The sequence below is a fragment of the Penicillium manginii genome (assembly GCF_028828005.1).
Source record: "Penicillium manginii strain IBT 31320 chromosome Unknown utg000007l:1.0-2284322.0:1.0-2285126.0, whole genome shotgun sequence".
NCBI lineage: Eukaryota > Fungi > Ascomycota > Eurotiomycetes > Eurotiales > Aspergillaceae > Penicillium > Penicillium manginii.
The window spans coordinates 1,620,294-1,643,984 of record NW_026643108.1 but is presented as its reverse complement, the minus strand read 5'-3'; the positions used below and the strand labels follow the sequence as shown (position 1 = coordinate 1,643,984).

Below are 23,691 nucleotides of genomic sequence, written 5' to 3'. Positions count from 1 at the left end.
ACCCATAAGAGGAGCAGCCTGGCTATCAAAGCAAATAGAAGCATTGTAATTAGCAATGCTTGGAAATATATTTCGAAAGTCATGACAAAAGACATTGAAATAGCATGTCACGGTGAGAAGAGGGTCCCGATTGCGAAATAAAGATCGTTAAATACAGTGACACTTAATTAAAAGCCAGAGGAGCCTTAGTATATCCAAGGAGGAGGAGAGTCGTCATTCTTTGCGTAAGAATATTTGCCTCGCCACCAGGTTTGAGCTCGCGCAAGGAACTTTGACACCAAGTTCCTGGGAACTCTGCTAAGAATGTGTCGGGGACTGGCATTCAGTATACACGACTTGTGCAGGGTACGGTCCCACATAGCTCACCTCTGCTACTCTCAATAAGAAGAAGCTAAAGATTTTTTTGTTGCCTCGCGCTAGGTCTTGCGTCTATGATCAGCTTGTGGTCTCCTACTTTTGGCGGTTAATGCTTCGAAAAACACCATCCGCACCTACGGATACATTAGCCCATGACAGCTTCATTCCTGGGAGCCAATTGCTTGCTCTGCGGAATCGATCTCTTCTGGGAACTACAGCGATCCATATTATAATTGGATGAGCTTCAAGTAAAGCTGAAAATCGGAGCAGACCAACTATGGGAGCTCATACGTGAAAAGATGTGAATGCAGATCAAATATTCTCAAGGTCAAAGATGCTCGGAATAACATCTCACTATAAATATCGCCTTGAATGTCTTTGTGCTTAATCAATTGTCGCATGATACAGCAAAGAGATCTCCTTTATTGAGATACAAATCATCTAGCGAAAAAATAGCGCGATAATCTCATCCTTTTCTAAAACATGGCGCGCCCCCCACCTTTCGTTCGTGAGTCACCTCCACTTATTCAAGCATAAGTAAGACCAAAGGCAGCTAATCCGTCTGATGAGATCAGCGCTTCCAAAACCCTCTTGTCTTGTTGGTCTATTGCCATGCGGCAAGCCTCTAGATGTCTCTTACCCCAAACAATGGGCACAAGCCGCCCTGTCCTTTGCTCTCATGCAAGGAGAACTACCAACCGTCCGAAAGCTACTTCGTCGATATGATAATGATATCAATGGTCAAAGTCCAAAATATCAGCCTCCACTCCTGATAGCCCTCGAATATCAACAACATGAGATCTTGAGGATGCTTCTGAAAGACCCGCAACTCAATATCAACATTCAAAATGACCGAGGGTACACCGCACTTCATCTGGCTGTGATATACGACGACCCGGTCGCAATAGAAATCCTGTTGAGTCACAAACACATCGACGTCAACATTCTCGATCCCCCGGGAGAAGCGCACTTCTTATAGCTACCATGGCATACGACGGCCTGGACCCCGTGAGGAATAATATCATAGATCTTCTACTTTTGAATCGGAAGACTATCGTGAATGAGCGAGACCAGAGGGGCCGCTCGGTACTGTGGCACGCAGCAAACACTGGCAACAAAAGACTGATCCTTCAACTGGCTCAGCTGCCGGATCTGCAGTCCGAAATTCCCGACAATGATGGTGTTTCTCCCGTGGATCAAGCTAGGAAAAGGGGGAGCATCGAGATAGTTACGCTTCTGCAGTGCCTTGCTGCACGTGATGGCCCAGAGCGGGATATCTAGGCATGCCATACGATAGCCTGATAATCGCAAGATGGGAATGTATTGATAAAAGTCCAGGTCGTTCAAACCGGCAATAAAACAATTTCGGGATTTTTAGCCGACTTTCAAATTTTGGCAGCTATTTAAAAATACCTATGATAAATGCCTATAGCTGCCCGATACCAGCCTTGGCGCCGTCTAGACTATCAGTCTTGCCATTAGTGTCGACTTCATACGACATAATCGAGTTTGACTGGCTTTGCACACTCCCACGAGCATCATTGATAAGGAGTTTGAGCACCTGAATATGCGGGAGAACCGATTGACAAAGAAATTATGAATTACCTCGATAAAACACACAACGAGATCCAACTCAGGGGCATATTTAACCCCAGAGGCCCGTATAAGAAGTCGCTGATTCATTATGCCGCGATGGGAGACTGCACCGCGCTTCTTCACTGGACGTCCGTGCTATCGTCAACGATCTTGGTCATAATAAACGAATACCTCTCTCCTGGGCCGCAGAGTATGGTTCGCTCGGCGCCACCAAAATTCTCCTGAAGAACGGTGCCAAAGTTACTTCTCTGGATGACATGTATTGCTCGCCGCTTACATTGTTGATCCATGCTGGTAGTCCTTGCGAGGCTACCAGATCATACCCCAAAGAGAACGGGGCCACTACGAAGGGGGCAAAACGCGCATCGATACTTAATAAATTGCGACTCCTCTGAGGACGAGAATGGGGCTGTGCTTGTAGTATATCAAAAACTTATATTGATTCTGGAAAAAGATTGAATTCGAGAGAAGAACTGGAATTCGTCTTGCCAGTGTCTCATGGCCATCAAATAGAGCATTATTCACGACGCAATGAATAGTCTCTTAATATCCGTGCCCAGATCACTGGTGCATCTTGTACTGCTCCAGCTCTCCCATTGCCTTATTGTACTCATGATACAAGGTCCATGAATAATTGCGCAGACGTTCGAGTTCAGAAATGAGACTCCGTTCACGATTTTCAAGTAGCGAGACCTGCTCCTCAATTTCGCAATATAAAAGATAGAAGCGTGTTTTTGCTTGGTGTGGTCTTTGATTTTCAAGAAAAGCTATTCAGAATTAGTAGGAATATTTCTATTGTGCATAGTAGACTTACGGTAGCACCTGGAACGGCAACCAGCGGCGAGGGCCGTGGATGAGACATATCTGTCGGGGGTCATTTCGCAGGCTACTTTGCGGGTGTATGCCAATCGAGAGTCCGATGGGATATTATGGTAGTAGATATGACTGCACGTTGAATACTTATACCCTGGCTGAGGAGCAATGCCGTGATTCGGCATGCCTCCGATCCTGTTCCCAGGATCTAAGTCGCGCTTCCTCGAGTCACGAGCCCGTTCCTAGAGCTGTGAAGAATCAAAAAGACGTATTTTCAAGATGAATGATGTGGAAGGAGCAGGGAAAATATAACTTTCTATTTATGTGCTATCATGATATTGTCCCCATCAGTATTGAGCAATGAGTGGCCCTCTTACGAAGTTAGACTGGGTGAAAACTACACTTTTGTATATGCCGAGACTAGAAATGCAGAAGCAGACTGCACTTATTCGGCCTATAGACATGCAAAACATGTTCAAGTGTCAACCTAGCCAGTGAGAAGTATTAAATACGGTTATGAAGCAAGGGGTGTGGATTCCGCCACTCAACTCGCACGTTCAAGAATGCCAAGCCGAACCCCAGCCTCCGCTTGAGCACACACAATGCGGACTCTCTTCGAACGTCCGTTGAACTTACTGCACTCACCCTTCCAATTCACCGCTCTATTTATACTGCTTGTTATGGGCCTCCATATTTAAGTGAATGTTTCCATGCAGCACCCTTTCAATGCTAGCTATGCATGTACTTGTCATTGTGGGAGATACAGTCGTGCGCTCAGAATCGCTGAGAATAGCCAAGAGGCTCACAATATATCGAACAGAAGGAAAGAAAATCCTCATTTCTATGGCATTTCCATTTCATTATCGGCTCTTGAAGATCCTGATTGGTTGATTCAGAGTTCGAAGGGATATATTTGTGAGTTTTGAATAGCCTTCATTATCTGACGCACTCTCTTCCTAGCACTCTCAACGGCAGCTCATTAATTTTGATGTCTGCAGTAGCTGGAAAATTGTGACACTGAAACACGTAGTCGAGGCTCTCTGAAGTGTTCTGCTTCATGTTCCTGATGCTTTCTTTTTGCTGCAAGGTATCGCTGATAGGGACATGACGATGCCGTGGCTAATGGCTTTCATTTAAAAGGCCCACTCTCCCCTCATATGCCGATCTTCCAGGTCCATCGTGATTGAAGACCCCGCTGAGGATGAATGTGTCATCCATTTATGCGATCGCCGTTGGAGGTTGCTTTTTAGCTCTCTTCTTAATCCAGACCCGAACCACTATGATTGGCTGGATCGAGTCCTGCTCTGTTCTGATCTCTCGGCACCTCACACTTCCTGCTCTCATCCACAGGCATCGTATTTGGGGCCCCTGGTCCCGGATGAATGTTTTCATATACTCTGCCTACACTCTGGTCAATATCACTCTGGTTTTCTTCCATACACACTCCGTCGCCCAAGCTGGCCGCCGAGCTGGAGAGCTGGCTCTTATCAACCTTATTTTTCCCCTCTCGGCCACTCACCTCGGTTACCTTGCTGACCTTCTGGGTATCACCTGGCGTACTTGCTGCAAGATTCATCAGGTAACAGGTTGGATGTCTGTCGCTCTGCTGTGTTTTCACGTGGTTGCAGAATGCCAGAGCCGGGGATTCAGTTTTCCTCTTGGGGCATTACGTAACATATCTACCCTAATTGTAAGTTTCCTTCTCGCTGTCATGAATTCAGGGCTAACGCTGATAGGGATCAATCTCTTTAGCCGCTCTTGCCCTCCTTTCTCTCCCCTGGCTTCGCCGACGGTGTTATGAAGTATTTCTCCGAAGCCACCAAGCCCTGACAGCTCTCTTTGTGTATGGCACGTGGCAACATCTCCCAGATCAGAGTCGCTTGCCAAGATTGTACCTTTACGTGCCGCTGGTAATTCTGGCCCTGACTACTCTGCTGGAGATTCTCAACTTCTGTTACACGAACGGGCTATTTTTGGGCCACGGCGCTCCCCGGGGCTTTGTATCTTTCACTCCAGAAGGATCTCTTACACATCCTAAGCTCAGAAAAGCGGCCCAGATTCGTATCGTTCTGCCCCGATCTATCAAGATCGATGCGGGCCAGTATATCAACCTGTGGATGCCGTCAGTTGGATTTTGGTCGTGGCTTCAAACGCACCCTTTCATAGTCACATCGTGGTCGCGCGGAAGACATGACACGATTGAGTTGTTTGTGCAGCCACGCAGTGGCATGACATCAGACCTGCTCAGTCTTGCCGCTAGCGCTCCTGGCTGTCCTGTACCATTCCTGGCCATGTTCACAGGACCACACGGTACCAGTGAGATTGTTGACGGGTATGAAACTGTGCTACTGGTTGCGAGTGGTTTCGGGATCGCCGCAACAATTCCGTATCTGAAGAAGATGATACATGGTTATAATACCTGTACACTTCATGTCCGTCGGGTGCATTTGGTATGGCAGATAGAATCAATTGGTGAGAAGACCCTTCCGTTTCCAGTCAGCCAGCAGCAGCACTAACAAATTAGAAATGGTCAGCGCAGCTGAGGACCTGCTCAACCCCCTCCTGGAGGACGATATTATAGATAAAGGCTATGTAAGTCACCGGCTTCAAATTGGAAACTTTCTTTAATATTGACGGAAAACCGTATACAGATTCTCAGCATTTCAATCTACGTCGAAAGAGGGCTTGCTCATGATAAGACGCCAATAGGAAAACATGAAAGAGCCTGCTTTTACCAAGGTGTACCCGATTATGACAACATAGTCTCGCTCGAGGCATCGGGGGACCAAATCGAGAGGCTACCGAACATTCGCGATGAGCAAGGCCGGACCTTGGTGATGGGTGAGTGACCCCACTGCAGCCTGTCTCTATTCTATCGTATACTAATTTATCTCTAGTTTCAGCGGCAGGCAGGTATAGAGACCAGATCCGAAAAACCGTCAAGGGCTTTTTGCATCATGGTGTGAGGCTTTCGGAGCTGGAATACCAGCCGGAGTAATTCAATGATAGGGAGTTCGCATGGAGCAAACGCAATGAGTAGTCCCGAGCATATGATGCTAGTTGGAGTTGCCTTCTGCGCACTTAAAGTAGTAAAAATGTGATGTTTGGGCAATTGAAATGCGATTACGACAGACAAACTTGCCGATTTGATCCCTGAATCTCCCTGGTCAACCAATTCAAATGAGCTACTTGGTCATTATGAATGACCGGGGCCAAGCATTACACTGAAAAACAGCGGCTAGACCTTGATTGTTGACGCAATTAACACAACTCTTTTTTATCAAAATGAAAACGCGTATTATCTAATAGTAGACAGAACAAAAGCTTGAGCAGTGAGGAACAGAAAGATCGTCGATTACCGTACCATGCATTGAATTTTTTTCATCGGTCATATTACTTTTGACTTCTGCTTTAATCGTTCTTCATGGGCCCTGGCGTGTATGAGTAGAATGTGCGAGCGGAGATCAACGCGAACCATGCAAGTCCGATGAGATTCCCTGGGCGGCATGTAATTTGCGTCAACAGTCGTTGCTAGATAATATTAGTACCGTTTGAAAGCACCGTTATGGAAAAAATCCGAGGGAAACAAACTTCTTTCAGTTCCTGAAAAGTGCTTACCGAGGTCGTTGCGCAGAGAAATTCGATCGCAGCCGGGCAGCTTCTCCAGCGGTCGAGATTATCAATTCCTACTGCCCCATCTTCTTTGACATACTTCTGCATCAATTCCATCATGATTCTGGAGACTGGTGCCAAGTCACTGGCTTGAATTGCGCCCTGTTGCCGGATAACACAGCAATCGATCCGTGCTGCCGTGCCTCGTTAGATAGGGTTGTCTTTGGAGGTATCATTGAAATTAACACACCGATTTTAACATGCCCATTGAGATTCACGAGGACGCTAGAGCAATCCAGAGATGTGTGGTAGAAACTGTTGGCCATGAGATATGACAGCCCGTCAACGAACTGTACGGAATCAGCCATTTGGCCATCTGGCAGATAGGTGAGGGGAATGAGGAATGAACCTGAGACATTATGGCTGCCAGCTCCTGCTCGTCTGGGAAGGCTTTACAAGCGACGATATGATCCAGAACGAGAGGGTCGAAATCCCCCCAGTGTGTACAGAAGCTCGGGAGTGCGGAAACACTCCCGAATCGAGGCCAGGTTCTCATGGCGCATAGAGCGGAGAATCCGCAGTATCTTGTCAGTGTCCTCAATCGGATACTGGCGCACCGCCCAGACACCGCGGTCTCCAGAAGATCGAACGCATACCGCGACGGGGCCAGCTAGGTCACAATCGTAGTACTTTCTGAAAGTACCCCAAGGAGATTCGTCTCGGACTGTCAGGCCCGAACCGATAATGCTCTGCCACTGCATAGTCTCCTGGCGAGGTGGGCTTTGAGGCACCAATCGAGTTTTCTTGCCGGTGTGCTCTGAGGTTGAGGAGGTAGCGGACCTCTTTTCAGCTGCGGGTCCCAGATGGAGAGGTGGGCCGGGCTTGAGGTCAGTTGCCGGTGATACTTCTGTTCGGGTTTGCGGCTGGGGGAGTAATGCAACCTGAGCGGCCTGGATTCTTGTCACTCTCTTTTCGCCGAGTTTTCGCATAATGCAAGGATTTTGGCCAAAGAGTCGAAAGCAGGAAGAGGAGCGTGAAACGCAAAAGAAAATCTGATCAGTTTAAATGTGTATTGCGTACGTGTGGAACACTAGGGTGTTGGATCACATCTTCACCGGCAAAGGCAACGTAGTGTCAACGTTGAACCACCTCAGTAATGGAAGCCATAAGTATAGATATATATCCAAGGCCACACTCAGCTCAGCCTAGACTCAGCGCAGCCAAGTCATTCTGAACCACAACTCCATATTTATCCCCATGGCTCGACACGTTTTTACCGAACAAGAAATGCGGCTCGCAGCAGAACGACGAATGAAATACATTGGTGCAGCTAAAGTCAGCATCTGCCAGATTCAATTCGAACCTCCCTTACCACGGGAACTGGACCCTAAGAACTTGGACCGGCTACGAAATATCTTCCGGAAGAATCGTTGTCGCCGCCTAGATGTCCAAAACCATGTTCCAGCGACCGTGTCCCGACATAATCTCGCAGACGCATTGCAGAAGGCGAATGTTCCACAGGAAGCCTTGCTGACAACCGAAGGCCGGCAAATTCCTCGACTGGAATTTATGGCGGGGCAACTTCGGGGTCTCCATGGCCGTCATCGTGTACAAGCGGGTGTTGAGGTACTTCCTCCGGCGGATCGCTGGTGGACGGTTGATCTCTACACAGACGGTACGTGATATACCCGGGCGCTCCCATAGATTGATACTGACTGTTCCAAAAGACATCGACCGAGAATTGAGAGCGGCGTTGGTGGATGAATATTCCAATCAGAAGAAGCCGACCGATGGGGAAGTCTATCGCAAGATCAGACAGTATGAGGGCGAGGGCAATGAAGCTTTTCGAGAGCGATGGTTCGTGAGACTATCGCCCAGCAATCAAGAGCGCTTGGATCAACTTGACAATAAAAAGAACCGTCGCCTCCGGCATGCATTTGACCGATTGTTGGCGATTCCCGGGCTTTGGCCGGGTGGGATGAGAATCAGCCTCCTTCATCGATTGATCGCTTCGGGCTGCATTGACGTGAGTTTCAGCTCAAGTTACTGCTTTTTTTTCTAGCTAATGAGGACTCTTCGTCTCTCAGGAGATAGGAACCTATTTTTATCACATCGTGGACTTCTGGTCTTCTCTGGTGGGATCGGATCTGCGTCTGATGAAGAAAATCGATCAAGACACGGTTCACACCCTGCAGTTACTGGCACCGGGTAAATCACACGCTGATGAAAGGAAGGCATGCGGGCTGGTTCTCAGTGGACATGTTTTTGCCGAATTCAGTGCTGATGAGCGAAATGCTATATGGGCCAAAATGAAAGACTTTGATGGTCTCATCCCGTCCTTATACACTTTCTTTGAGGATTTCAAGTATCTAGAGAGTTGCTCTCACTGTCTGAAGCGGCTCTTGGGTCCATCACCCCGATCTGTGAGGGAAGCCATGAGCTCGATCTTTGATCCAGACTCGGAGTCTGGGGAAGGTCACCGAGAGAAAGGGAAGGGTATCATTCAGACCTCGGAGTCTACCTTCCGACGCCTTCATGCGTCCGAGATAGAATGCCTCGAGACAGGATACCGACAATTATGGCTGTATGCTATGCGACATTATCCACTGATGCCCCCGGACCCCAAGAACTCTGATGATCTGTTGGCCAACCCCACTCGCGCTAAGCCGGACCCGCGCGCGATCTACGACATGGCCCATCTAGCTCACCGGCTCGGCTTTAGGTCCCCGGAAATTGATGGGCTGCTGAACAGTTCTCCGGATCATCAGATTGCACGATCGGCCCTTCTCCAGGCCCGAAAGCCAAGTCGGTTTAGATACGATGACCAACACTTTGATAGTCTGGTGCGCCGAATTGTAGATTGTTTTACTGAAGCGGTTCCTAATCAGCCCGGTCCCCCGCGAGATCTTTTGGCAGACAGCACCGTCAAGGCGCACGCTCGCTCTGGGGTTCCGCAGACCCGCACCCATGTTCAAGATGCCCCTTTGTTATTCTTAGATCGACTGCATGCTGATGTTGATGCCGCTGATACAATCACTAGCTTTTTTGTCCGGCGTTGTCTCTTTTTCGCCTTTTGGGGGAAGTCGCCAACGGTTGATCTCATCAATAACAGAAGATGCGGTAACTTGAATGCAGACCAAGGGATAGAAGAGGACGTGGAATCGCCGTTGTTTGTGGAAAAGGACCGTGTGCTGGGTGCGCCGGGCTTGGATACGTCTGGACGGCACATGGACACATCAGGCAGGTCATCTCTTCTCGGAAGGATCAACACTTCAACACGCCAGCTACTCTCCGGTGAGATTGACAATTCAGAAACTACACCCGAGCCTATGGACTTAGATATTCTGGAGCCAGCTCAAGACCAGGAAATCTTTGATCAGAGAGGTCCATCGGATGGAGATCACTCTACTCCCAGGGGGGTCACTGAGTGAATCAGTGCTGGAAATGGTCCCTTCTCGCTACTCGCCCGGGGCCGATACAGAGTATGGAGATGCTAGGAGTGACTGCACCCAGATCTCGTTGGAAACAGTCTCGCTCGAATGGAGTCAGGGCGAGCGAGCAACAGGAGAGGAACCCAGCCCTGACACTGGATCTGCCCTCGGAATCGCTGCTCAGACACCTATCGATCCTGCAGCGCAGCGACGACGTTCCTCAGAGACGGTCATCTTGTCCGAAGAAAGCGGATCTTCTAGATCAGAAAAATTAGAAGCTTTTCTCAGTGGTCTGAGGAGGGCCCAGTTAGAGCAGGAGGAATTGGAGAAAAGGATGGAGAGCGACCGGCTCAACGAAGAGCTCAATCTGCTCTATCATAATCAAGCTTCACCGAGAGACTTGCTTCAATCAGGTCGAACTCAGAATTTGTCACTGCCGACCTCTGCTAACCAGCAATCGGAAGCAACATACAGAGAGACCGGGCACATCGCAACAAAACCTGTCGACCCCAATTGTCAAACGTCTACACAACCGCTTATCGAAGTCAAGTTCTGGTCACTCGAGCGAGGTCAGTGGATTCAATCAGACTGTCTCCTCGTAGACCGGTTGGATCCCTCACCTATGGAGCGACTCGCACGGAAGTACTCATGCAAAGGATATACACTCTACGATGTGAACCTCAAGAGCCTTCGTCCAGCCCATTGTTACCGCGCAGCAACAGCGGATGATACCAATGCGATATTCTTGATTTCCGCCCATGAAGAGAAAAATATTGTGGCCACGGACGGATTAAAGAAGGAGGAAAAACTGATGTCCATGTCCGCTCGCGTTGTGGGACGTGCAGGAGAGCCATGAACCAATTTGCCCGGCAGTGCGCGGTACAACCAGGATCTTCATGTGAATCATTGGTTCCTAAGTCTTTCTTCTTGGGGAGCTGATGAGGACAAGAATCTTCTTTTGAGAGGGCCGTGTTTCTAGAACACGTCTCCCAGAAGGCCCTTGTTCTTGTGAAGCGCTGCCAATTGAGAGAACCTCGAATGAGCATAAAAATCTAGACGTACCTTCGCAATGCAGCCACCTTTGTAGAGAAGATTACTTGTAAGCATTTGTGCAACTTTGGCACACCTTAATTGCTGGCCTGGCAGGCGGAGATGAACCGGCAAAAGGGATCAACGGGAAAAGATTGCACCATAAGTGCTTGCGTGTTTCTTTCAGAGATCCGTGATATTTTAAAAATTGCTATTAGTAGATTCAACCGGCACTCAAAAATGCAGAATCTATCCATGCTATCCTGCCTGCTGAGTGAAAACTAGCGTTATTTGCAGGGCCTCTAGAACATGATGTTTTATGCAAACCAAAACCTTCACAATAGCTTGTTGGACAGGAATTGATGATAGTGGAAGCAGGAAAATGAAACATCTCAACAACATGATATCAAAATAGGTTGGTGGACAAGTGCACATACCGATTTATGCATACGATGTTGGGTGTCAGATGTTCACCACCGAATTGATCAATGATCATCGTTGATAACAAGGTTTTCTGTTGACACAGTATATGATAAAGCTTTTGCCACCGTTGGCACCATCTGAGCAGTCGTGCGAATGCCGCAGAAAAGCTTCGATCACGCGTTTCAATGTTTACCGCCAACCTTTAGCTAGGTACCATTCCTCTGAGACAAAATCTGGCTAAATTTCGTACAGGTAACTGTTGATCTTTGAATGTTGAAATAAAGCTGTTGATCTACACGAAAAGATGCAGTCATGTTGGAAAAACACTCAATATGGTTCATCAGCAAGGGAAGACTGGTGTAGCCATGAGCAGCAGCAAGTATTTGACTGTGCAGTATGCAACAGGTCAAATTGGAAAGCTAATTTACTCGGATTTCTCCCCAGTCACCGGTAATTGCTGCAACTGTGTAGGTTATGACGCAGTTCACGGCTTTTCCGATAAACGAAAAGTCTCGTCACCAAGAGAGCTGCTATCGTGATACTCTCTAATCAGACATGGACCGCAAAAAGCCAGCCCTTCTCATCCTTAATGACTCTTTCTGCGAGCACGATCGAAAGCACAATATCATAATCAGCTACAGATTTCTCCTAGAGACGACGCAATCTATATATCAATACGTCAATTTAGCTCTTAGCGTCTGCCAAAATACTTTTGTTTCCGGTATGGAATGAAGCTGAACACATCTTTGAGATTGAAGCAAAAAGACGCACCAGCTCACTTGGCTTGGATGCGAAGAGTGCTACTGATAGGTCAGTATGTTGATGCCCAGCTAGGCAAAAGAAAAGATAAGACGTCCATTGCCAAGTCCATCTTATGAAACGGTCAATCACCTTGGAAGACTCACAGAAAGAATAACCGGGTAATCAAAGCAAAGAAGAGTAGTGTGAAAAGTATTGGCAGTTCGAAAGCAATAACAAAAGCAAATTGACATGGATGTGCTACGGTGGTAAAAAGCCGCAAATGGCGAAATTTAGGTTCTTAAATACGGTGGCGGTTCATTTAATAAAGGAATCTTTGTATCTCTTGGGAAAAAAGGATAATAGACGCGCAGTCAGCGCCGTCATCTTCATGATATCACTGGCTACTGTAGATATGTTTCTGATGTATGCAATTGTTCCAGAGACTCAAGGCTGCCGGAACTCGCGGTCCAGGATGCATTAGAGCCCACCATGGACATCAGCAAATCGTCGATATTGGTATCAGAATTTGAGATGAGCTCCGACATGTCTGTGTCAGCGTCAAGCACTGCTGAGGTACTTGATATTATACTCAAAGAAGACAGATTTTCTTCTGAGTCCTGAGATCGTGTGTCGTCGTGGATATTGCCATACCTAGACAAATTGGGTGATTCTATCCACTTTGAAAACTCCCGATCATTCAAGGCTTGCACTTCTTGCTGAGGCGCCATTGCATTCTCTTCGGGAGAGTCTCGAAGCCATGGAAAGTTCGGATCGCGGGAGGTTTGAAATGATCCAAACGTCGAAGGGATGCCGCTCAGGTCGAGATCATTCGCTGGAGCTAAGCGACCAATACAGCTGCTGAAGAACTGGAATGCCCGTCGAGCCGCCTCTGAAGTCCTTCCCAGACAATGCAGCCAAGAAAGACCTTTCTTAGTCCTCGTCCAAACCAGGTCTGACGATTCAACATAAACCGCCTTTTCACCTGACCTCGTCGGTATTGGACCAATTGAAATATGGAGAAGTAATACTACAGTCGCCTGAGTAAGGATATGTAATAGATCCCACCACTGCAGGACTTCATAACACCAAACCAGGTCTGGTTGATCTGGTAGTAGTGCCATGACAGCCAAGGACGCACGGAGACAGTTGAGGGCGGTGGTATTGGTAAATCGGGAACGAGACGGTTGTGGGCTGCTTTTCTTTCCAAATACATGGCTGTTGAGGCACGGTCGATTAAGCATGATGCGGGCGCTGTAGTAATTCAAGGCGAGAGAAATTTGAAAGGGCGAGCTGATTCTCAATTGTAAATTGCCTTGATTGTCTTCGAAACTGAACGAAGGATGTAAAGTCGATATCCAGTAATCCATCTTCTTGCTATAAAATTCTATACGGCTTTCCACTCGCGCTCGGCCGCCCCGGGAACTGTCGATCGCATATACTTCATTAGTGATGGTATGGGCGATCAAAGACAGGTCTACCATATAGAAAAGGTAGAGGGGCAGGCTGGGAGTTAGAGACTGTAATATGTTTCTCTGGAAAGCCAACTCCCTCTTTCCCAACACTATGGTCCATTGGGGTGTGTTGGTTGATGGGTGGGTGTCCGGTCCTCCGGACTCCAGAACAGGGCCGAGAAGTGGCGGAGGCGTGGAGCAGAAAGCACTTCCGAGGCAGGAAATTCTCCCGGTCATGACAGAAAGAACATTCTCCAGGCGGAAAATCGACCACCACAGTAGCTTGCGAGCCTCGTCTGATTTCAAATCGTGCTCACCTGTCTTTTGCTGAAGATTGAGCCCTAGCGCGATACTCGAGCGAACCGCAATGCCAATTATTTTCCATGATCTGAGATAGTGTTAAAAGCCAGAGCAATATAGAAAAAATTCGTCAATTGGAATGGCGACTCTTGAGGAACACACGTCATACCGATTTATCTGTGATACGACCAGGAAGTAGAACGCTAACAGGGCTTCGGCTTGTACTTGCTGTAGATCATCATGATCATAGAGAACGCTCTCTGAAAGGCTTAAAGATTTAGCCCGTGCCAAAAAGAGATTCTCGTCTGCCCCTTGCTGTAGATTCTGTTCAGAAAGTCGACAAAAAGCGCACCCGATGGCGAAGATCATATTGAAAATGGCCAACCATTTTCTGCCGGGATTTATAAGGCCCCCGGAGTAGCAGCGGTCGTACTGAACAATAAAGAGGTCCCGTCGAATGAATGGGAAAGAAATGTCAACCTTCGTCAGATAAATTTGGAATAATTGATCAGCTAGCAATTTTGGTGGCAAGATGAAAGCATTCGTTACATTCAAATTTGAGATAGTTTGATAATCGAGGTTGTAGTTCATTGATGCGATTGAATCGTCAATTGGAAGCTGGTGCCGAGGTATCATATTTGGAGGGGCTTCTCTGTCACTGTGCTTCGTAGCTTCTGAGTCTAAGCGCTGCATCCACGTAACTTCAGAATTCTTCCCCATGTGCCCAGTCGCCCTGCTTTTTTCGCTCCGATTGAGGTCCTCCTTCACAACATCAATCGCGTCCAAAGAGCCGATCGAGGACGAAGACGAAATACTAGACGGCCTGTTCTGATGCCCTTCCGAGTATGCACCACACGGGCTCTGTAGATGCTTTCATTACTTTCTTCAAGATTCCAACATCGCCGATTCAAGGGCAAATACATACTTTGAGCGCCTTCGCAACTTGGTCAGCGGTAGATACCTCGAGTTCTCCTAAAATATTTCGAAACATCTCCTCGTAGTTCTCAATCTTTCTTTTCATCAATTCTAGCTCTCTTTGCTGTCGAACAGCTTTGGCATCCGAATAGAAACAGTTGTCTAAGCCCTGGGCATGACACAAAGAGCAGGTAGGCCGGTTGCCATCACATTTGATTTTTCGTTGTCGACAAGAGTCGCAAGCCTGGCTGGTTCGTCGCCCACTGCTTTCCCGTCTTTCGCGTCGTAACCGAGGAATAGGAAGCTTATATGGCATCTCCATACGGTAGTTCATATTTAGTGTTGTCAACTTCGGGCACAAAAGTAGATTTGGTCGAGAGCATAAAACCACAGGTACTGCTAAAGACAAGGAAAGCATGACATGCGCCGCTGTATTTGAGAGTGCGGTTACTCTTGCCCCCATTACGTCATGGTATCTGATACGGTACGATTACATTAGCAGATCTATCCACCGAGCCAATGAGGGCCACCATTTATCAGGATCTCTTAGTATGCGTGTCATCATATGCCCGCAGAGTGAGGAGTGACTCTACAGGTTTGACCTAGAGTTGGAAACGTGCCCTGCAAGTGATTTAGTCTCAGGCCCCTTAAATTGTGCCCTGATGTCTGGGATGTTAACTGAGAATTCAGATGAGCATATTGCATATGATGCAACCGGGAGCAGTACAATAAAACGGTGTTATTAATTTCTACCTTGCGACCAGTATCATATTTAGTTTATCAAATATACTTAATATCCAATGGATACTTAACCTAATTTTGAAGATTGTGTCGAGCGGAAAGAGTGGTCAAATACCACTAAGACGCTTTTGGGTGGGATGTTCATCGTCCGCCCAATTCCCCACGTATTCGTGTGGTATTCGGTGTAGACTCGGAGTATGGTGTCGTAACACACCGAAACTAGATGATACAGACTCTCACGAGTGTTCAACCACTCTGATCTTTAATCAATCAATCATATGTTTCTATTGGACATGTTCAGTACTAGCCAGTACATCAATTCTTATCCTGACAGATTGTAATGGGGATATCCGCTCTCAACGTCAGTGTCATGTGATTTGAGCCTTAGCAACAAGGTGGCCATTTTGTCTCGGGAGGACAAGTAGTTCTCTCGATAGCATTCTAGCAAAAAAAAGACAACCTTTCGGATTTTCGCGATTCTGTCTCTTTCTGCGGCGGCAACGGTATCGGTAGATCGTTCATGAAGGCTCGAATGCCTTAGTGTATCGTGTCTCAGTAGGGCACTGCTTTGTCTGCTACAGTACCATCCTGCACTCTGCGAGTGTGGTGGTTTTGTCTCTCTGCTATCGACCCATTTGCCAACGCAGATAGCCAGCGAGCATTCCCATCTTTCAATTTCTAATTTTGTCCTCTATTCCACCCAAATACCATGTCTCCAAAAAGGAAAGTATCTTTAATCATACCAAGTGGCAGTCTTTCTTTCATTATTCGGAGCGGTTTCCGAATGACTTTGAATAAAGGACCATCGTCAAAAATAAAATACTTCAGCTTCTGAGCCATTCCAATTTGCAACATTTGTGACAGGTACTGTTCCTGGCCGACAAGGATCCACTCTGTGGAACCTCTGCTCAAGGTGATATAGAGCAGTCGGATATTGGGAAATTTCAGTACTGTTTGAATAGCATGCACCTAGACTTCGGCAATGGGTCCAAATGGGTCCAACTTTTGGACCCATACCCAACCCATGATGGGTTATGGGTTTTTTCAAAATGGTGCACCCATCCCGATGGGTACCCATGGGTTTTTCATGGGTACCCATATGGGTACAAAAAACCCATATTGTGCATAAATTTGAGGCTTGGCATGGATAATTCAGCTGACTGATCATTGTAATTTTGATATTCATGACTTCATGGCTGTATAGTTACAGTCTCTTCTCAAAATACATTTTTTAAAATCAGCAGAAGAATCTTTGAATCAAATTATTTATTTTTTTCAGATCAAATTGTTAAATTTAGGTAGCAGTGGTTCTATTTTTGTAGTATGTAATGTTTTGGCTGTTTTGACGCTTAACCTTGGAAGAACATGGAGATATATATCTCTAGGAAGGTAATACATACTCCAATATAACAGGGATCAAAAATGCTTTTCACTTCAAGAACTACCAAAATCTAGAGCACTAATAAATACTCATAGAGAATAAAGTCTACTAGTATTTATTTATTCATTTTTACTATAGATACCCAGGTAATAGAGAGCTTTTAGAGACAAAGAGTCTATCTTATAGGTGGGATGGTTTTTCGCCCAAAAACTGCCCATGGTCAAAATCTTTTTCGACCCAAAAAGTGGGAAATGGGTTGGGAATGGGTATTAAATGGGTTTCTGATGGGTATTATGGGTTTCCGATGGGTTTTTGATGGGCTTTCGATATATCACATGGGCTTGATGGGTTGGTGATGGGTTTCAGTGGATCAGATCTGTGCCCATAGCCAATAAAATATCATTTCCCTATATTGCTTTTACTTATCCCCTTTTCCAGCTGGATTTAGAAGAATCTGTCTGTTCAGTCAATCTCTTTGCTAAAGGTATGTTCTCTCCTAATATGTCTCGCTTTCTCTACAGCTATTTTTCAGTTGGTGTCAATATGTCCCAAGGCCAAAGCCAGGAGTCTGACTTTCTGCCCTCTCTTTATGAGGGGGACACAGGTCAGTTAACTGATTTTACTCCTTCAAATCCTCTTATTACGCCGACAAACAGTATTCTTGGTTCTTGTCCAATTGAAGGTAGTGAGCCTGATTTTCTCCGACCGAGCAATCTTCCTCCCCCTGACTTATTTACTCGTGTTGGCCCCGATCGGAGAAAGGCATTTGTACTTTACAACAGCATGACTCACACAGATTGGGTTGATTGGTGGCTCCAGACAGACTTTGGACAGAAAAGCAATCTCAAATGGGATACAAATCGCAATTCAGATATCTGGAGTCACTTTGATCAGGTTGCCGCTTGTAAAGATGGGGCACCAAAGGTTATGTGTAAAAACTGTGCCCGGATCTTAGAGCATCCTGCATCAATTTTACCAAATGGCAGAAGTCTATATGGTACATCAACTCTGTTAAAGCATCTCAAAACAGCAGCTTGCCAAAAGGTCAAGGCCAACAGAAAAGAGGATATCTCTCAGTTCCTAATATCAGAAGTATGTTCTCTATTTACTATTATTTATCTTATATTAACTATTTTAGGGCCAAACAGCTACTCAGTCATTCTCACAAACTACATGGGAGACACAGCTATTGCAGTTTCTCACCTTAAATCGCCTACCATTCCATCTTATTGAACATCCAACCTTCCACACCCTTATCCGATCTGCACGCTTAGCACCTTCTCCTCCGATGATACCTTCTGCAACAACGATTCGGCGACGATTACGAGATATTATCCAAGATAAACAACGCTCTACTCTCAAAACCCTTCCTCCTGAGTCAAAAATATCGATTGCACTAGATTGTTGGACTTCTCCCTATAACCAGGCTTTTATGGCAATCACTGGTTATTTTGTTAATGCCAACTGGGTATATCAAGAGGTTCTTCTTGGATTTAAGCCATTATATGGCTCACATACTGGTGCAAATCTAAGCGCAGTTCTCCTTGAGACCTTGACCCATCACAACATCCAAAATCGAGTCTTTGGAATTACAACAGACAATGCGACAAACAACAAAACTTTGGTGGATACAATTCAGCAAGCACTCTCTAGTGAGACCACTGTTATCCGAATCCCTTGTCTTGCCCATGTCATCCAGCTCTGTCTGAATCAGCTTCTTGATCGTCTTAAAGCTGTACCCCAAAATGATGCCGCTGAGACAAAATGGACCGATCGGCAATCGTCTGCAGCAAAGGCAAATGCAAAACAACAGAAACATGAGATTTCAGGCACATTGAACAAGGTCCGCTATCTTGCAATTTACATCCATGCCAGTCCTCAACGGCGAGAGACCTTTCTCCAGCTTCAGCCTAAAGAACCTAGGCTAGTGCCTATTCAAGATGTCCGAACTCGATGGAACTCAACCTTTTTGATGCTTCGACGTGCCAAACGACTACGCAGCTACTTTATATCATTCTGTGAGCAGTATGATTGTAAAGAGATGTTGCTTAATAATGAGGAGTGGCGTCAGATTGATTATCTTCTCTGTATTACAGAGCCTTTCTTTGACTACACTACTGAGCTGTCAAAGACAAAGGAGGTTACTACACATCTGGTTTTCAAGCTCTACAATGCACTCTTTGAGCATCTTGAGAAGTCAATAGGTCAGCTAAAGAAGAAGCGGATTCCATGGAAAAAGCAGATGCTCCAATCACTTGAAGCTGGCCGACAGAAGCTTGGTGGCTACTATTCGCAAACAGATGGTGTGAAAGGACATATCTTTGCGATTTGTACTATGGTTGCACCAGATAGCAAATTCCAGTTCTTTCAAACTGATGACTGGGAGCAACAGTGGCGTGTTGCATATCGCAAATCATTCCAGTCAGCACTGCTTCCATATCAGCAACGTCTTGCCAGAGATCAAGCCTCACCTACACCCCAGGCATCATCAAGACCTACATCAAAACTCAACAAGATGCTCAGTGGGAGCAAGACTATAGCAAAACCTGTTGGAGATGAGGCTGCTCAGTATCTTGATAGTGGTCAGTCTTGTTCTTTAACTCTTTCATAAAGAGTCTTTATCTTTAATATTCTATACTAATTTATTTCTAGACCCAGTCGAAGATGAACCACTTCATTTTTGGCGTGAGAACCAGTCTCGGTTTCCCGCAACTGCATTGCTTGCTCGAGATTTTCTTTCAATCCCTGCAACTGGTGCTGGTGTTGAGCGGCTTTTTAACACCGCGCGTGATGTCTGCCATTACCGACGCGGCCGTTTAAAGTCTGAGACTATTGAAGAAATCATGCTATTCCTGTGTGCATCAAGATTCGATCTCCAGGAGGCAGAGATGAAGCAGCTTGAGAAGTATTTTACGTTGGATGAGATTGAGATGTCAAAGGAACAGAATGATGAGAATCTCCAGGATGTTGAGATAGTTTCGATTAGTGATAATGAGGAGGAGGAGGAGGAGGAGGAGGAGGAGGAGGAGGATATTGTTGTAGCTTCTACTACTGAATTAATAGATCTTGGTGTTGAGGGTCAAGATCCTCAGCAGCCTCTATTACCAGAGAATGGGACTCAGCTACGGATGTCTACAAGGAAGCGTAAACACAGAGAGGACAATAATTTTGAGCAGTACTAGAATTTGAATAATAGAATTAATTTGAATCAATTATCATCATCATGTAGGTTCTTTTACATGTGACTAGAATACCTAAAATTACAGCTAAATTTGCATTAATTATGCAATCACGAGATTTTTCGTAGTTTGCCCTGTTTACAGCAATATGGGTACCCATATGGGTACCCATGATGGGTTATGGGTTTTGAGCTCCGACCCATAACCCATCATGGGTCGGAGATTTGGACCCAAAACCTAACCCATCGATGGGTTGGGTATGGGTACCCATGGGTACCCGTGGGTCGTGCCGAAGTCTACATGCACCTAAGAAGCGATCAGCAAAGTGTGAAAAGGGGTTTATCATAAAAGGTTTCTTACTGAAATCGCTTCATATATTCCAAATCGCAATTCTTCCGATTTAGGAAAGTGTTTCGAAAGTTGATTCAGCGATGCATCGTCCAACAGGTGATTGATAAGTGCTCCCTTTGGATCGATTGAGAGGACTTTGAGCGTCGCCGAATGTAGTTTCACCAAAGCACCTAGGATAAGATCTAGACGCTCTGGCACACACGCAGTATTCGATGATGTGATACTGAAGGCTTCTAAACCACTAAATGATTGTATGAAGCCCTCTAACCCATTCATGACGAGATTCGTAGATAATGTTTTTGGTCGAAGATCAGCGGCGACTGAGGTCTCCCAGAATGATGAAAAATCGAGAGAATCGACATTCAAACTGGCATTCAAGGTCAAAGCCTTCAAAGCAACCGGCGAAAGCAGGCTCCAGAGCGGACATGATGGCCGTCCCAAGTCCACAAATCCTCTGAGGTCCAGAGATGTTAGCTTGAATGGTACTTGGCCACACCAAGAGCTAGAGACTTGACTGAAGCGTAGCATGTAATCTCCATCAGCCCACATGGTCAATTCTCTCAAGCGAGTGGCAGTTCGAAGAACCGACCCGATGGATCGCAGGACCGACTCATCATCGATCTGGATGAGGACCAACGCCCTAACATTGATCGGGGGCCAAAATTTTATCGGTGGGTGGAAGTAAGGTGAGGGCGTGCTGTCAGTACCTAGCCGCAGCTGCAAGCTCTGGAGCGTCGACGTGAAAATCAGGATAGTGACGAGATGTTGAGTCGGGGAAACTGCTAGGTCCCAGCTGTTCAACATAGTCAGTGGCATTCATACTGCAGGATAATTACGGATCATGCGATGAGTAACAAATTATAATCAAGGGGCTTGTACATAAATTCCTTTATATTCGTCATTCGTATAACACATGAAGCGATGATATTGCTTAACATCCTCGCAGCTGGTGAAAGTAGACTTTGAGAGCCCAGATTCGAGTCGATCTCATGGTAGATATCGTACCAGGATCCTGTAACTAACACCCGCTGAGTATACTGAAGGTTGGTACACCGTGGATCTCCGAAGGTATCCAGTTTCAACTGAAGTTGGTCGTTTTCCCCAAAGCATCCTGGGCTATGAAACTGGATAGTGGCATATAGATGCGGGATGACTAAATTTTTCCATTCACGGCACGTCCGAGCCAGTACAGCAAGGTCATTAAGGTCCAGCTATTGATATAGTTAGCCCTGCAAAATAACGTCCTGAGATCAAAAGTGGAGAGCGGACATAGTCTCTGAGAAGCTCGAAAAATAGAGGGAGATTGTGCAACATCTCCGCCATTATGGTGGTATTTTGAGGCAGATGCGGTACGTTAAGTAATTAATCGAATAATGCCTAGAACTCCCGACCGGCAACAACATCCTTTATATAAGGTTCTTTAATCCCAAGTATAGTTGCATTACCGCATCAAAGTCTCGTTTCGTGAAATCATGATCAATTGACGAAGAAGTTGGGAAAGCTAGAAATTCAATCTAGACAGACCATAAGCTCAAATTTCATAAAGGTACGATGGCCTCCGAGGCATCCCATAACACTGAGACCATCGGATGCAAACAATACGTAGCCTAGGTCAGAAAGTGTTTTAATATGATTTGCATTCTCCCGCAAAAATAAGAGACATATAAGGAGGCTTTAACTGGCTGGGATATGCGGGCAAATGATAACCATTTGTATGCTGAGCAGATCAGGGTAGCCCATGTGGATCCATCTAGGATTGGTTGGGGCCAGATCCGAACCTATCAGTCGAGGCTGACGGTACCAGTTAGGTGCGGACCCCGGGTTTAGGCTCCATCACACAAAGGATGGAAAAGAGACCGGTAGGAATGCGCATTAGGTATCCACATCTTGGTGGCACATTGATACCGATGAGAATTGAAATAAATGACGTAGTCGGGCTTGGCAGGGTCATTGTAGCTTCTTCAAAGAATCAGTGCATTGAAGCAACCTAGAACATTGTCAAATCACGGACTTTGTGAAAGATTTTGCTTCGTATTAGAGGAAATCATTCGATGCTAGATTGTGCCCCAGGAAGATGACACAGATTTTACATGCCAGCTACAACTATATAATAGCTTGTTAGTTCGGGCTTTTACGAATCAATTCTAATCTATCCTTCCCGTAAATAGCCGAGGGCTTCGCATTCTCCCCGGCCCAATCGGCCATGGCTTAACTTCGCTGCTGCTGGCATAGTGCCACTTTCCGAGTTCGGCGTACTTCCAGCCTATTGTGCAGACAGAGTAGCCATACCCTTCAAAAGTCGCCCAGACAGATATTTTCTTTCAGATAGGGACAAGCTATAAGGTAAACCATAAAAAGGCTAGCCGGAAGGATCTTCTATCAGTACTCAAAGCCGTAACATTGCGACTATATCTCGAGCTTTCTTTCGCATTTGCAGTACAATTCGGACAGATAATGTTCCATGTGTGTCGTAAAATGTTGGGCTGTGGTTCATCCAGCAAAACCCGGAGAAGAGATAAAATCAAGTGGCATTTATTGTTGCAAAATGTATTCGTAACCCGTGAGAATGAACAAAAATGCGGGATAGACAGCCACCACTGATGTTAATAAGATCTGCACCTGCTGTGCGACCGGGAGTTTAAAAGGCAAATGACCTCCTGGGGTTTTTTATGTGAAGGTGAACGCGGTTACTATAGATTTTGAATGGCAAATTGAAATATTAGGGAAGCATTGATTGTGTTTGGAAAGTATTTCAAGCGATATGTCCTCAAAAATCCGAGTATTGGTGGAACTAAAGGCCGAGAGCCTATGAAGTTGTTTGTCCCAAGATATAAAATGCACGGCTTTTTTATCCGACCAATCACATGAACTATGAGATCCCAATAGTCTAGACTATTGACGCATTATTCTATTGGCCTGAATAGCATTTTTCGTTAAGACATATTGACGGGTATCATATCCAACCACAGAGGATAGCCAGCCTTCTTATATGATCCTCGTTCTGACGTCACCCGGAATCCGCAAAAAGGATGATCTATTGTTTAGTTGATGGAGGTAGAATATGGCCGAGAGCAGAATAAGCGCTGTGGTAAAATAAAACCTCAGCATAATCCTAAATTATAACATTTCATAAGCACTTATTTCGAAGCACACAATAAATACCACCCTGTTTACGTCTTACGTCATCATCTGTCATTTTCGACCTTCCCTCGCAAAGTTAAGGGTGCTGTGGCCGACAATGACAAGGATGCCTCCCGCGGCTCTAAAGGCGTAACCACCATTGTTACGGACCATCTAAGTCTTCTAAGATAAATCAACGACTAAATCAGTATACAGTAGAATTCGAAAGCAGATTACCCCCTTGACACTCA

At 46.0% G+C, this 23,691-nt stretch overlaps 8 protein-coding genes across 8 annotated transcripts; 4 read left to right on the top strand and 4 right to left on the bottom strand.

Moving 5' to 3' along the window:
• Window positions 1-1,783: 1,783 nt before the first annotated feature.
• On the bottom strand, window positions 1,784-2,040 carry N7533_010483 (uncharacterized protein; the record flags this gene model as incomplete). Its single annotated transcript, XM_057107133.1, has 2 exons — window positions 1,784-1,918; window positions 1,963-2,040. The coding sequence occupies 2 exons, from the start codon at window positions 2,038-2,040 to the stop codon at window positions 1,784-1,786; spliced, it is 213 nt and encodes a 70-aa protein (XP_056956350.1).
• Window positions 2,041-3,967: 1,927 nt separating this feature from the next.
• Window positions 3,968-5,764, top strand: N7533_010482 (ferric reductase family protein; the record flags this gene model as incomplete). The annotated part of the gene is made up of 5 exons (XM_057107132.1): window positions 3,968-4,456; window positions 4,503-5,238; window positions 5,291-5,358; window positions 5,418-5,607; window positions 5,664-5,764. The coding sequence occupies 5 exons, from the start codon at window positions 3,968-3,970 to the stop codon at window positions 5,762-5,764; spliced, it is 1,584 nt and encodes a 527-aa protein (XP_056956349.1).
• Window positions 5,765-6,177: 413 nt separating this feature from the next.
• On the bottom strand, window positions 6,178-7,367 carry N7533_010481 (uncharacterized protein; the record flags this gene model as incomplete). The annotated part of the gene is given in 4 exon segments (XM_057107131.1): window positions 6,178-6,297; window positions 6,385-6,572; window positions 6,629-6,819; window positions 6,835-7,367. 4 exon segments carry the CDS (start codon window positions 7,365-7,367, stop codon window positions 6,178-6,180), a joined length of 1,032 nt encoding a protein of 343 aa, XP_056956348.1.
• Window positions 7,368-7,635: 268 nt separating this feature from the next.
• Window positions 7,636-9,809, top strand: N7533_010480 (DUF3723 domain-containing protein; the record flags this gene model as incomplete). The annotated part of the gene is made up of 3 exons (XM_057107130.1): window positions 7,636-8,053; window positions 8,118-8,404; window positions 8,466-9,809. The coding sequence occupies 3 exons, from the start codon at window positions 7,636-7,638 to the stop codon at window positions 9,807-9,809; spliced, it is 2,049 nt and encodes a 682-aa protein (XP_056956347.1).
• Window positions 9,810-9,822: 13 nt separating this feature from the next.
• N7533_010479 (uncharacterized protein) lies at window positions 9,823-10,665 on the top strand (the record flags this gene model as incomplete). The annotated part of the gene is made up of 1 exon (XM_057107129.1): window positions 9,823-10,665. The coding sequence occupies one exon, from the start codon at window positions 9,823-9,825 to the stop codon at window positions 10,663-10,665; it is 843 nt and encodes a 280-aa protein (XP_056956346.1).
• Window positions 10,666-12,490: 1,825 nt separating this feature from the next.
• N7533_010478 (Zn(II)2Cys6 transcription factor) lies at window positions 12,491-15,002 on the bottom strand (the record flags this gene model as incomplete). The annotated part of the gene is made up of 3 exons (XM_057107128.1): window positions 12,491-13,841; window positions 14,106-14,614; window positions 14,679-15,002. Coding segments are annotated over 3 exons (2,184 nt in total), but the record flags the coding sequence as incomplete, so codon positions are not given.
• Window positions 15,003-17,333: 2,331 nt separating this feature from the next.
• On the top strand, window positions 17,334-19,972 carry N7533_010477 (uncharacterized protein; the record flags this gene model as incomplete). The annotated part of the gene is made up of 3 exons (XM_057107127.1): window positions 17,334-17,882; window positions 17,929-19,372; window positions 19,443-19,972. The coding sequence occupies 3 exons, from the start codon at window positions 17,334-17,336 to the stop codon at window positions 19,970-19,972; spliced, it is 2,523 nt and encodes an 840-aa protein (XP_056956344.1).
• A 339-nt stretch (window positions 19,973-20,311) lies between these two features.
• Window positions 20,312-21,140, bottom strand: N7533_010476 (uncharacterized protein; the record flags this gene model as incomplete). Its single annotated transcript, XM_057107126.1, has 2 exons — window positions 20,312-20,960; window positions 21,028-21,140. 2 exons carry the CDS (start codon window positions 21,138-21,140, stop codon window positions 20,312-20,314), a joined length of 762 nt encoding a protein of 253 aa, XP_056956343.1.
• Window positions 21,141-23,691: the final 2,551 nt, after the last annotated feature.